The sequence below is a fragment of the Pyrenophora tritici-repentis genome, chromosome 5 (genome assembly GCF_003171515.1).
Source record: "Pyrenophora tritici-repentis strain M4 chromosome 5, whole genome shotgun sequence".
NCBI lineage: Eukaryota > Fungi > Ascomycota > Dothideomycetes > Pleosporales > Pleosporaceae > Pyrenophora > Pyrenophora tritici-repentis.
The window spans coordinates 1,652,772-1,665,853 of record NC_089394.1 but is presented as its reverse complement, the minus strand read 5'-3'; the positions used below and the strand labels follow the sequence as shown (position 1 = coordinate 1,665,853).

Here is a 13,082-nt window from a genome sequence, read left to right as displayed (position 1 = left end):
GTTTGGGGGATGTATAGTTTGTTCGGTAGACTGAATTGATACTGTAGAAGATGGTTGTGTTGGTTGATGATATCTTCTTTCCACCGTCCAAACCACTGCTCTTTATACCCCAATTTCCTCCTCGCACCCCCATTCCCCTTCGGTTCACATCGGTCATCTAGAACCGCCTCTCAGACATCGACTTCGCCCTTTCCGATCGCGCGCTCGCTCGTGGCTTGTCGAGCGGTGTGCATAATACGAGGTGGTCGATCTGCCTTACCATCATCATACCCATCTGATTTGCTTACACCTGGACCTCCGTCACAGTAACAGTCGAACGTGGCGCCCATGTCATACCAATGGCCAGTGTGTCCAAGGCTCCAGGCCGCCTCCTTACCAACATCAGATACACCCACCAACACATCAGTTCGCCAGTGGACTGTCAACGACCTCTCTATCACACCAATCCTTTCCCTTCGGTGTGCTCAATCACTCAAAACTTCACTACAACCAAGTGCAAACTATTACGTGACACTTCAACAACCCCAAGCCCACCATCTGACACTGTGGCTGTGATGTCCGTAAGCAGCCGTCTTCACCAACACCAGTATGAGCATGAACTTGCGAGATGTAGGGCACTCACTTGCCTATAGCACGCGGGTCATTCGCTATAGCAAGAAGGTGGGACGTGTGATAATGGCTTATGTCGAGAAGAAAAAATCGGACACCCGACGACCCGCAGTGGCAAGAAGTCGGCTTGGAAGCCGGTTCTCTGCGCTTCTATGGGGAAACGTAGTCGGTGTACTGGTTGTTGTGGCCTTGAGGGGCGTTTGGTGTGTAAGCACTGTTCGAAAGCGTGTGATGACTGTGTGTGGACTGTTGCCTTTTCAAGTCCATGTTCCACCTGTGACTTGAGGAGTCAATAACAAGTAACCTGCTATAGTTGTCGGGCAATGAGCAATTGTTGCCTAAGCGTGGGGAGTGATGATGATCTCGTGAACCGCACATTCTTCAGGTGATTGTGCAAGTAGTTGAGTGTTGAAGGTACAGTCAAAGAGCCTAAGCATAAAGTTCCAGAACACACTGTCGTACAGAGTCTGCACATGCACTTGCACCCACGAACTGCAATGCGATACAGCCCTACACGACACATCTGTGGATATCCCCGGCTTTGTTGGCAGCTGACATAATCAATGCACCATTGAACGGAAAGGCCCGGCTGACGAATCTGGCTGAGAGGCTTGTGCGAACGATTGGATTCTTCTCGGAAGCGAGCAAATATGAGCAATGGCCATATCGCCAAGGACTCAATTCTGGGGCAACTAAAGCCCAGAGTCTACACTGGGTAGTCCTGCGACTAAGGACGGAAAGCCTCCCCTGACAATCCCATGCCATAACCTAACCATGCTTGTCGTAACCTTTCCATGACCGTAACCTGCGTTCCCACCGTCTATTGTAAAGTTTCATATCACGTAAAAGAGAAAGCCCCCACTGGGTGTCATAAATACCTGACAGAGTGGGTAAGCGCCTAACAGGCATGCCTGGCGACTACAGAGGCCTTTTTACCTTGGTATGTCAAGTATTTTGTGACACCCGGATGCCCTTCAGTTGAAGTCGTTGAGGTTGTGCAGGCTGATATCCTGGCTGCTGGTAACGCGGCGTTCTTCTCCATCGTTGGTCGAAGCGTCGCTTGTTGAAGGTTTGCTGACACCGTTGACCGGTTGCCAATCAGGTGATCCATTCCCGTCTGACGGCATGACGTTACCATGTTGGTCGACCTCCTGTGGTCATATACATTAGTCATGCAAATTATCCAAGTCTATCATTCGGAGCTGCAACTTACAACACCTTTGGCGGCCATGCGAATCTGTTGTGGGTTGGCAGTGCCATGGACGACGGCTTCCCTCGCTTTCTCCATGACCTTTTGTTTGCGGCTTTCTCCACGAATCCTCTCAAGATGTTCAAAGTATCCAGCATCCACTGGTGTGACATATTTGCCGCAGAAGACGCCTACCTCGAACTTTTGAGTCGCGGGATCGCGAGGAGAGAGGCTCGCACAGGCCTTCTCAAGGTCCTCAAGATTTTGGTATACGACGTCATCTGCACCAATGTGGTCGGCAATCGCTCTTGAGTCGCGATGATGGGCAATCAGTTCCGATGATGATGCCAAGTCAATGCCGTAAATGTGCCTGTGTATGTCAGTAAGTTTGAATACGTCTGGCGCATACAGTGACCTCTATACACTGGTATGCCAAGTATTTCATGTCACCGGGAGGTACTCACGCGTTGGTGATGGGCGGTGCACAAGATGTGAAGTAGACCTTCTTGGCGCCGGCCTCACGCGCCATAAGCACGATCTCGCGAGAGGTGGTACCTCTCACGATGGAGTCATCTACTAGCAGTACGTTCTTGCCCTCGAACTTCTTCTTCATAGGGTTCAGCTTCGCACGAACACCCTTCTGTCGGAGTTTTTGCGACGGCATGATGAATGTACGGAAGATGTATCGGTTCTTGACAAAGCCTTGTACATATGGCTTCTCGAGGGCTTCTGCGACACACAAGGCTGAAGTGATGGAGGTTTCCGGAATTGGCATGACCACGTCGATCTCCGCCATCTTCTCTGGACCGAGCTGCTTCTTGATAGTCTCTGCAAGGGTGAAACCCATGTTGCGTCGACTCTCATCTACGTCGATACCGTCGATGACTGAATCAGGTCGAGCGAAGTAAACGTACTCGAAGATATCTGGGGTGTACGCTTCTTGCTTGGCGACCTGTCGGAAGACCGGCTCCTTGCCCTTCTCGATGATGACAGCTTGACCGGGAAGGATATCGGTGAAGTCCTTGTAACCGCACTGGACCAAAGCGACACTCTCGGAAGCCATCATGTAGTCCATACTCTTGCCATCCTGCGACTTTCGCGAACCCAGAACCATAGGTCGAATACCGTACGGGTCGCGGAAACCGATCAGACCGAACCCTGTGAAGATAGTCAGTATTTGAAAGTGATGCAGACTGGATGGTCTTGGAGCAATGTATGCTTCAGATCCATCAAGTGGCTGAACGTACCAGCTAGCATGGCAGTGCATGCCCATCCACCAGTACACAACTTGTACATCCTCTCCAGCGCGGCAAAGCAGTCGTCTGCGTTAATACGCGCCTTACCAGTCTCATTAAGCTCATCCGCGAAGATGTTGAGCATAAGCTCACTGTCGCTCTCGGTGTTGATATGCCTGTGAGCCTCATGGTCGAGTCGTTGGCGCAATGCCGGCGCGTTGATGAGATTTCCGTTATGTGTCATGCAAATACCATACGGGCTGTTGACGTAGAATGGCTGAGCTTCAGCGTTCGCGCTGCTGCCGGCTGTGGGGTACCTCAGATGTCCGAGACCCATGAAGCCAGGTAGGTCGGAGACGCGCGCGCCGTCTTGGAAGACCTTGGAGGCCATGCCATTGCCCTTGCACTGGTGAAAGCGTCCACCAGCGCTGCAGCTGACGATACCGGCGGCGTCCTGGCCGCGATGTTGGAGGAGGTAGAGGGCATCGTGCACCTCGACTGAAGCCGATTGCGACTTTGGATCGCCGTGGATCACCGCAATGATACCGCACATGTTGACGTGGTTTTGATTGTGTTTGTGAGGCGCGTCGAGGTTTTGGGGGGTGTCCCGTGGCTTGTATTCTGAGGGGACGCGTCAGTTGTGGTAGGTAATCGGAAGACGCGGGATCTTTGCAAGTGAGGGGTCTCTCAGGAAGTCGTTGTGCGCTCATGAAGAATCGCAAGTCTAACATCTTTATAATATGACAAATTCATCATAGGGACGGATGGGGAATACGGGATGTAGTGTAGGACATACTCAAGTATCTTCGTACGCTTTATGCTCAATTCTCCTCTCGGATGGGTTACAAGGAAGTGGATGCAAGAAGTCTGCGACGAACGAGTTGAAGGTTAAGTATGTAGGCGCTCAAGAAGCCGGCTGGTGCCTTCGTCGTTTCCGTATGGTCGTAAGGGACTTTCTGTCCCGTGGGGTACTGGCAAGGGCGTATGAGCTCATGGTTATTGGAAAGTAAGAGCGGTGTAGTGGGGAAGGGGCAGCATGATAAACAATTTTTTTCTCGCGCGGCCGCACTTGCAGTTCTGCCGCCGTTCCAAGCTTGGCGCGACAAAGCCGACCTCGGGTGCAACCCCACCCGTTGCTGCGACCTGCACGCCACACATGCAGTCTTGGAATATCACAAATGCACCAAGTCACGGGGGTAGTTGTTGTATTGCTGGAGCTCTATATTTCTCGATATACCTTCCGACGTTCTTTTCAAGCTGTAATCCAAGGGTTTAATGACTCCGAGATAACCATTGGAATCGTAACAGTCATCCCCTACCGTGCTGCCCGGCGTAACGCGCGGCCCGGTTTAACGCGCGGCCCGGCTTAACGCGCGCTCCGAACACCAAAATCAACACCACAACATGAAGCTATTGAGCTACGTACGATCGCTATTATCGCGATATTTTTTATTGTTAAGCTCTATAGGCCTTAATTGACATATATAGCTATCTATATTTGGCCGGGAGCTTGATCGCTCGGCCGTGTCGTGATTGAGATGGTGGTGGGCCTGCTGCAGCACCTGAGGCCTCACTACTACCTTGAGGCTGCGCAGCTACTCTCTTTTTTGAGCTTGCCTTAGTAGCTACCTTAAGACGTCTCCTCTTGCCTCTTTGGGCAGTTTTTTGAGTTTGTTGGAGTCGTTGTTGAGTCCTACGAGCTGCCTGTCGTGAGGCTCGATCAGCAGCCTCACGAGCCTTCTCCTCCTGCCTTATTAATCGAGCTGCTACCCTTGCTGCACGCCTTGCCTCAACTGCCTGGAGCTTCCCCTGCCTCTGCTCCCCACGTACGCGAGCTGCCTCAGCTTTCTGGTGTTGTAGTTGCTCCTCCTCGAGCTCTTGTTGGTGCTGGCGATCACGCGCCTCCTTCACCTTCCTTGGGGACCAGAATACAGCCTCACCGTGATACTCCTCAGCTGCCTCTCATTAATGAGAGCTTCCTTGAGTCTCACATTCTCATGCTTAGCTAGTACTAATCTGATCGAGAGTCGGTGGATCGTTTGGTTGAGCTTTGAGATCTTTCTCTGGTCTCTATCAGCTACAGCGTGATTGATCAGCTGCCTAATCTTCCTCTAATTAGAGTCGCTTAAGGCTAAGGAGTCGCTATCGCTTAATCGGCCTGATTGAGCTGGCTGATTGAATCGTTTGAGTATCACCTCTAGCTGGAGAGGTGAGAGGCCAGTTGCCTTAAAGGCCTTAAGTATAGTATCCTTCTTAAACGAGGCCTCCCAGGCGGCCATAAACATAGGATAGAAGTTTCTTTTACTTATAGATGTAAGCCCTTGGCACCTCTCTATAAACGCAGCTACCTGGTTTGAGTAGGCTGATGAGAATGGCTTAAACATAACGACGTCAAGCGGCTGGAGGGTGTGAGTTGAATGAGGGGGGTATACTGCAAGGAGGATTCTATTCCGATTGCAGTACTCGATAAAATCCATCGTGAGATGAGATCCATGGCCATCAAGGATGAGTAATCGATAGTTCCGCCCTGCCTTCTCCTCCTTCGTAGATCGATCAAACACTTGTTTAAGCCAGGATAGTCCTATATCGTTGTTTGTCTAGCCAGAAGGTGAGGAGGATATATATACTCGATCCTCAGGCATCAGAGCCTGCAGCCAGGTGTCCTGTATCGAGCCTGACGCTGATTGATATATTAGAGCAGGCTTGAGGGCTGATCCATCAGCGCATATGTAGGCTAGCAGCGTTATCCACTCCCGATTGCTATCCTGAATGTGAGCCTTGATCTTCCCCTCCTCATATAGCCTCCTGCTGAACACCCGCTTTGAGCGAGTAAGTATCCCTAACATGCAGCCCTTCTCATCCATGTTGTACATATTGCAAGGCTCTATATCGTATTGGCTGAGCTTACTGCGTAGAAGCTCGAAGTAGAGGCTATACTTTAACTGAGAGTCAGCCTGGTGGCGCTCTCGATCGATTCCAGTCGCCCAGCGTGAGACTAGATCAACCTGGTGTCGCTCAATATATCGATCAACCCAGCCTTTTCCAAGCTCCTTTTTCGCGATATCTGAAGCAAAGCGTCGTATCATAGGCCGTGTTGGAGGTAGGCCTTGCTTTGTAAGGCGCTTAATATAGCGTAGGAGCTCCAGCTCCTGCTGGGGGTGGAGCGCTTGCTGGTTTTGAGTCTTAGTATCGCGTGAGGCTGAAACGCGTTGGTGCCTCCGCGTGAGTGTAGATCGTACAACACCATAAGTTTGAGCAATTTGCGTATAATTAGGCTTTTCTCCAGGTTCTAGAGACTCTATAGCTGCAGGCGCAGCCTCAATCGGCTCCATGTTGGGTGAGTTATACGTGTTGAAGGTGGGGTAGCATTCTGATGGGGTGCGCGTTACGCCGGGCAGCACAGTAGAGTTCGGTCTAGTTAATGCCGAGTGGTATCATGCGAACACCTGATCTAACTATTGGATCGTCGTATGCGACATAGCGATGACTCCAACTCCCAACATACGTCTCTGGCTGCGAAGGGAAAACAGTGACACTATCATAATCAAGGCATCCTAGTGTTGAACAAAAGCTACCCGTATGGTTCCGATACTTGCGGCTTTTCAAGGTTTTTGCTACGGTATTACGGCATCAGCACCCAGGGGTCCAAAGAGCCTGTAAGTGCGCCATGCAATGCAGCACAATCGTCTGTCGCGATTACTCGTAAACAGGACAGTCTCTCCAAAACTCTTGCTTATGCTCTTCTCATCATATTCATCATATCTAATGTTACAGTAATAATCGCAGACACCACGTCATTTGCTCGACTTTTCTTTCCACATGGGCATGAGAGGGGAATGTATGTACACAATATCGCAAGCGTCAACCTATTGGTCATGCACTGAAAGAATAAACGCCATTTACCTCCAATGTACCGTGCCAGACGTTGTAGCCACCAGCCAATGGAGGCGAAACCGAAGTAGTCATACACATGCGAAGGAGATTGCTGTCTTTTTCCTCTCGTCGCGGGCCGAGGTGTTCATGTCCTATAAACCTGGAATCTACGCGTTCTTGACAACACCCACCTTGGCCGGCCTCAACACGCGCCCGTTGAGCCTGAAGCCCTTCTGTTGCGTGTGGAAGCAAGTGCCGTCCTCCTTGTCGGGCTGTGGTGCCTGGAAGACGGCCTCATGGACGTTCGGGTCAAACTTCTCCGCCTGTTCCGAGGGGTCAAATCGCTCGAGACCATGCTTCTTCAGGGTGTTGATGAGAATGGAATCCGTCATCTTGATGCCGTCGTGCAGGGCGATGAGATCGGTATTGTCCGATTTCAGCTTATCCTCTGAGACGGTGCCGAGGGCGCGGTCGAGGTTGTCGACTGATTCAACGAGATCGCGGGCGAAGCGCTGGATGGCAAAGTCTTTTGCAGCCTTGATTTCACGCTGGGTGCGCTCTTGGAGGTTACGGAACTCGGCGACGGAGCGTAGGTATTTGTCCTGGAGTAGAACATATCAGCATTGTGGTTTGGGGAGACATCCGGTGTTGATAGTGTGGTAAGCCTACCTTTAGATCGATGACTTCCTTGTCTTTCTTTTCTAGCGCCTCCTTCAATTGTGTGACCTCGCTGTTCGCTGCGGGCGCCTCCTCCTTCTTCTCAGCCGCCTCTCCCTCCTTTGCTGCCGGCGCATCGGAATACCATCGGATGGCGGGTGTGGCTGCTGCCCGTGTGAAGGATGGTTGTTGACGTAGTGGCGCAAAGGCCCGTACTGAGCGGGCAGCCTGTTGTCTTGAGGCGCGGAGCATGGTTCTTTGCAGCATTGTGTTGTATGAGATGCGAGAAGAGACAAGTAATATGCCGCTTAATCAAAGGCGAAGCTCAATCAAGGCGTGTGCAGCGATGATGTCGGAGCGATTCGAGAAAATTTCGGATGTGACGCTGCTTGCAAAAACAGGGTCCAATCTTTCCGTCCCGAGGTCGGATCTTTTCCGAAAATGTGACGTTCCGTCTTCGAAACCATCCACTCTTGACGTGCTTCTTCCGGCCTTCGTGACATGATGCGTAATGCGTCCTTCGCCTTTATATGCTCTACGTATACGCTCGTATATCTCGCGAGTTGATGCCAGGCCGGCTGGAAGTGTCCAAGAGTCCGTCGAGGCGGCCTACTACCGGGGAGGAACATCGCGCGCAGTAATACTACAACCACAAGCACTACCTAAAGAGCGCGCGAGATGGCCAGCAATCTTCCGCCAGATCATGGGGAGTGGTGACCCTTATGGGCGCCAACTTGATGGCTTGGGCGCAGGGATATCGAGTCTGAGCAAGATATGCCTGGTTGAACCATATGGAAAGAGGGTTCCTTTGCTTGGAAAAGGGGCACGTTATCGAACAGGAAGCCGTGGCCTTGATGCCATCAAAGAGACTATGCAGGTCGCAGAGGTGCTCGATCAGAAAGAGGCAGAGAGGAACGAAGACGAGGAAAAGCTGGACATTGATTACACCTTTGTGGGGCTTGGAATTGAGAACGATGAAGTGGACGTCGCAGGCAATTGTGGAAACATGAGTAGTGCCATTGGGCCGTATGCATACAATGCCGGTCTTCTTCCAGCTTCCGTCTATGCAAAAGCGGACGGGGAGGTCACGGTCAAGATACGGAATACAAACACAGGAAAACTCATCGACTCCACGTTCAACGTCGTTGGTGGAGAAGCAGTCGTCACGGGTGACTACACGATTGACGGTGTAACAGGAAAGGGCTCACAAATCAAACTGGACTTTAAAAATCCATATGGCAGCAAGACTGGCAAGGTATTACCGACCGGGAGAAGGATAGACAATATTGCGGGTTACAGAGTAACTTGTATCGATGGCGCAAATCCTGCCGTATTCATTCGAGCTGACGACGTTGGCGTTGATGGCACTATCCTCCCAAATGACTTCAACAAACTCTTCGATAAGCTTGCATTGCTCGAAGATATACGGAAGGCTGCAGCGGTGGCCATGGGCATCGCGGAGACCGAAGACCTTGTTCCGCGCACCATTCCAAAAATTGGTCTCGTCTCGCAGTCCTCGTCCCACCCGGTATTGTCAGGAAAAACACTCAATTCCTCTCAGATGGATATTGTGGTCCGATTCCTGTCAGACACCCAGCCCCATCGCGCGATACCACTGACCGCTGCGTTGACCACGGCCGTCGCTGCGCGCATACCCGGTACCATTGTTGAGCAGATGCTTGCCCCCGAGCCGTTGGTACCATCCGCAATCACGATTGGTCATGCAAGCGGTCAATTACAAGTCGATGCTACAATGCACGAAAAGAACAAGCTTATCCCAGTCAGTGGCACCGTATTCAGGACCGCAAAGAGGCTTTTTGAGGGAGACATCTTCTACACAAACGTGATGGAGTCTACTTCTGCTGCCACATCTACATCTGTCGACAACGTCAACTATAGCAGCAATGGCCGTCACTCCCTCGGTATGGCCTTTGTTTTAGAGCACAGGGGCAAAGACTCTTCACATCTCTTCGAAGGAGACTCCCAGCCCGAGACAAAAACCGCTGCACCGTCCCTAGAACCTGAACCGGAGCCAGAACATCAACAAACTCTCGAACAAGTCGAAAAAGCCGAACAAGAACCCAAAGAGATCAAACTACAATACCGTCCCCTTCCCGACCCGCATCGCAAACGCCATCTAACCCCAGAATCATCTGCCCTCCCAGATTTCTCCACTATTCCTAGAACATCTCTAAATGTTGCGCTGAAGAAATTACTGACGGACGTCACGGAACTTCTCACTGACCGGGCGGAAGCTGTTGCGCAACTTCCGACCCACGCCACCGAACACCTCGCAGATATTGTGAACCAAGCGGGCCGCAAAGTCATGGTCAATTACTACTCTCAGAAGAGGGCGTTTGAGAACGAAAAGAAGGAGAAGGAAAAGAAGCTGAAGAGTTTGGAGGAGATGGTGAGGATGGTTAAAAGTAAACAGAGGAAGACGACGCTAAAAGCGAAGGATAAGAAGAAGCAGATGGAAGATAACGCAAAGAAAGCCAAGGCGGGGAAGGGTAACAAGGGCAAACAGGGGAGAAGATGAGGAGAAGCCGAGTGGGACGATGGTCGGGACAGATGGTCCGGGAGAGAAAGCAGTGTACATCGCTAAGAAAGGGGGGCAAGTGTATGTGGACGACAGAAGAGGGATAGAACTTGATGCTTTCGGGGATTTGCTAGGTAAGCGATGAGTCAGAATCAAGGGTAGTCATAGTCCCTGTCTTGTAGCGCAGTTAAACGGACTTCTCCGGTGGACTACAAAGATACGGAGCTGCAATCCCGGAAGCATGCATCCGCATCACACACACACACATGTACGGATGATCAAACGAGCAAGTTGGGCTCTAATAAACTTGACTCATCTCTGGCAGACCGCCTTTTCGCAATCGTGGAGTACCTTGCAATATCACAGCGGCTAAAGTGATTATCAAAAATTTCTTGTCTATACCTCTAATATCGACCAACCTTCCTCGTGTGTACACCCGGATTGATGCCTTTGCTCAAAACGCCCGACCCCAGATGGATATCATTTTCAACCTCGCACCATATAATACCCCAGATAAGGGCTACCCGACTCATGCGGACAGAAATGGCAGCCCCACAATCTCAAATCTCAAGGTCCTGAAATCTCAATGGAAAACCCCCGTTCTAGTCTAACCTCTTGAACTTCCGGTACACCTTCTTATGCTGCTCCAAAAACAAAAACGTAAGGACAGTGTGTGGTCCGACGCGGATGAAACTCGGGACCCAGCCCTTGAACATCCAGCGTAAACCTTCGGCCCGCGTGGTATCCGTGATGATCTTCATTAGGCCGACACTCTCGCTAGAGCTCATGACTTTGGTCTTGATCACGTCGACGGGCGAGCAGATTGTCGTGGCTACGAAGCCCGCGAGGAAGGATGCGGTAAAGTGGGTAGAGAGATTATCTTTCAAGGGTGTGTAGTTTAGTAGCACACGCTTGAAGCCGTCGTATGTGGCTAATTGTCCTACGGTCATGAGCACTGCTCTTGAGGAATTGGGCCAGACGCCTTTCCACAAGCTGGCTACACCTTCCTCCCGCGACATGCGTATTATGCCGTCTACTGCGTTCTTATAGCCTCTTCGCTTATCCTTGGGTAGCGCGGCGTCGTGTTGCATCCGTACGTTGAGGATGTCGCCTGGGTTGCCCGCGATACCTCCGAGTAAACCAGATACTGAAGCCATGCCCACAAGTGTGAAGAACGAAGGTTTCGAGTTGGCTGTCGTCATGCGGTCTTTGAGAGTTTCGTAGACACCAAATCGCGTCATACTATATGTCAATTGGCGTAGCTGGGCAGCAGAGATCTAACATTCGCGTTAGGGTAAACACGTAAATAGAAACCATGTAATGCGTACGCCCTTGTATAGCCCCAATGCACCATCAGTTTTTATGACATGTGTAAACATTTGCACCATGTTTAGTTTTACGCCATTTAGCGCTTGGGTTTGTAACCGGACCTGACGTTATGAGTATACACGAAATCGAGGACACGCGACAAATCTGTAGGCTACCTTTACTACTCAATTTATTAGCCATGCAATGTCCCTAAGTTCTGCTTCCATAGCAACGGTGAAGAGATCTCACCAAGATCCAGCGGATGTGTAAAGAGTGTCGCAAAACAGGCTGCACTGCCACCAAACCAAAACGGATAATGTATCGGTGTCTTCATCATGGGCTTCACATCCTCGCTCTTGCGCAACTCTGCCAAGCTCACTTTTTTCTTCAAGTCCGCCATGATGGGTGAAAAGTGCTGCACAGCGACAGCATGGGCAGCAGACGGGGATTCGCAGCCTTAAAAATGGGGTCAAGCTGGGTAAAGGATTCGGTGGTAGTTGAGAGACCGAGAATTCGACGCGGACGTCATCGGCGAAAGTTGCGATTCCACGTTCGGATTTAACGTGTCCGTGCACCTCATGCCCGGATTCATCTCATGCCCCGCCGAACACCGACGCGTGTCTCAATACTACAACTTTGACGCGCAATAACTCCACAACTATGGCTCCGATTGATGAAGCGATTGCAGATTTAGAATCGCGCGATCCAGGAGAGAAATTCACATTAAAAGAAGTTGCTGAAAAATGGGGGGTTAACCGCTCAACGCTAGGGCGAAGATGGAGGCGCGTGACAGGGCCTAGGAGCGATGGATACGCTCAGCAGCAAGCTATCGGCCCACAACAAGAGTTAGAGCTTGTACGATATATCACTAAGCTCACTAAGCAAGGCCTACCTCCTACAAGAGAGATGATCAGGAATTTCTCATCAGAAGTAGCCCATCAGCAGCTCAGCGAGAGCTGGGTTACTCGCTTCATTAACCGACACGAGATCTATCTTATCTCAAAGTGGACCACCGCCATGGATCGTACGCGCCACCTGGCTGATTCTGAGTCAAAGTATAGACTCTACTTCGAGCTGCTGCACCAGAAGATCACCGAATACCACCTAGAGGCTCGAGATATATACAATATGGATGAAAAGGGCTTCCTTATTGGTATGATAGGCAGGAGTAAGAGGATATTTAGCAGGCGTCAATGGGATAAGAAAGAGGTTCGAGCATCTCTCCAGGATGGATCACGCGAGTTTCTGACACTCCTGGCCTGCTGCTGCGCCGATGGGAGCTCGCTGCCTCCAGCCCTTATCTACGCAGCTAAAAATGGAGCCATACGATCGAGTTGGGTGGAGGATATTAAGGCAGGAGAACATGAGGTCTTTGTCTCATCATCTCTAACAGGCTGGTCAAACAATGACGTAGGCCTAGCTTGGCTAGAGCAGGTGTTTGATCGCTATACAAAGCAGCGATCAGGGAGATGGCGATTGCTCATCCTTGATGGCCATGGATCTCACCTCACGATGGAGTTTATCAAGTACTGCGATCGCCATAGGATCCTCCTCATGATCCTTCCTCCCCATTCGACTCATACGCTCCAGCCGCTCGATGTAGTGCTGTTCAAGCACAGATGTCAATGAGCAAGCTGAGCGAGCTCAGCCAATTGGCTTGCTCAGCCAATTG

At 51.0% G+C, this 13,082-nt stretch overlaps 7 protein-coding genes across 7 annotated transcripts; 2 read left to right on the top strand and 5 right to left on the bottom strand.

Annotated features, from left to right (window-relative positions):
• Window positions 1-1,583: 1,583 nt before the first annotated feature.
• Window positions 1,584-3,586, bottom strand: PtrM4_106070 (PurF, Glutamine phosphoribosylpyrophosphate amidotransferase; the record flags this gene model as incomplete). Its single annotated transcript, XM_001936109.1, has 4 exons — window positions 1,584-1,760; window positions 1,823-2,168; window positions 2,263-2,956; window positions 3,046-3,586. 4 exons carry the CDS (start codon window positions 3,584-3,586, stop codon window positions 1,584-1,586), a joined length of 1,758 nt encoding a protein of 585 aa, XP_001936144.1.
• A 935-nt stretch (window positions 3,587-4,521) lies between these two features.
• On the bottom strand, window positions 4,522-6,365 carry PtrM4_106060 (uncharacterized protein; the record flags this gene model as incomplete). Its single annotated transcript, XM_066107677.1, has 4 exons — window positions 4,522-4,988; window positions 5,046-5,103; window positions 5,229-5,630; window positions 5,661-6,365. 4 exons carry the CDS (start codon window positions 6,363-6,365, stop codon window positions 4,522-4,524), a joined length of 1,632 nt encoding a protein of 543 aa, XP_065962126.1.
• Window positions 6,366-7,073: 708 nt separating this feature from the next.
• Window positions 7,074-7,815, bottom strand: PtrM4_106050 (GrpE, Molecular chaperone GrpE (heat shock protein); the record flags this gene model as incomplete). Its single annotated transcript, XM_001936110.2, has 2 exons — window positions 7,074-7,508; window positions 7,576-7,815. 2 exons carry the CDS (start codon window positions 7,813-7,815, stop codon window positions 7,074-7,076), a joined length of 675 nt encoding a protein of 224 aa, XP_001936145.2.
• Window positions 7,816-8,074: 259 nt separating this feature from the next.
• On the top strand, window positions 8,075-10,102 carry PtrM4_106040 (PrpF multi-domain protein; the record flags this gene model as incomplete). The annotated part of the gene is made up of 1 exon (XM_066107676.1): window positions 8,075-10,102. One exon carries the CDS (start codon window positions 8,075-8,077, stop codon window positions 10,100-10,102), a length of 2,028 nt encoding a protein of 675 aa, XP_065962125.1.
• A 602-nt stretch (window positions 10,103-10,704) lies between these two features.
• PtrM4_106030 (mitochondrial dicarboxylate transporter) lies at window positions 10,705-11,490 on the bottom strand (the record flags this gene model as incomplete). The annotated part of the gene is made up of 2 exons (XM_066107675.1): window positions 10,705-11,379; window positions 11,431-11,490. 2 exons carry the CDS (start codon window positions 11,488-11,490, stop codon window positions 10,705-10,707), a joined length of 735 nt encoding a protein of 244 aa, XP_065962124.1.
• A 48-nt stretch (window positions 11,491-11,538) lies between these two features.
• PtrM4_106020 (mitochondrial dicarboxylate transporter) lies at window positions 11,539-11,810 on the bottom strand (the record flags this gene model as incomplete). The annotated part of the gene is made up of 2 exons (XM_066107674.1): window positions 11,539-11,591; window positions 11,660-11,810. 2 exons carry the CDS (start codon window positions 11,808-11,810, stop codon window positions 11,539-11,541), a joined length of 204 nt encoding a protein of 67 aa, XP_065962123.1.
• A 260-nt stretch (window positions 11,811-12,070) lies between these two features.
• Window positions 12,071-13,039, top strand: PtrM4_106010 (uncharacterized protein; the record flags this gene model as incomplete). The annotated part of the gene is made up of 1 exon (XM_066107673.1): window positions 12,071-13,039. The coding sequence occupies one exon, from the start codon at window positions 12,071-12,073 to the stop codon at window positions 13,037-13,039; it is 969 nt and encodes a 322-aa protein (XP_065962122.1).
• Between the last annotated feature and the right edge of the window lie 43 nt (window positions 13,040-13,082).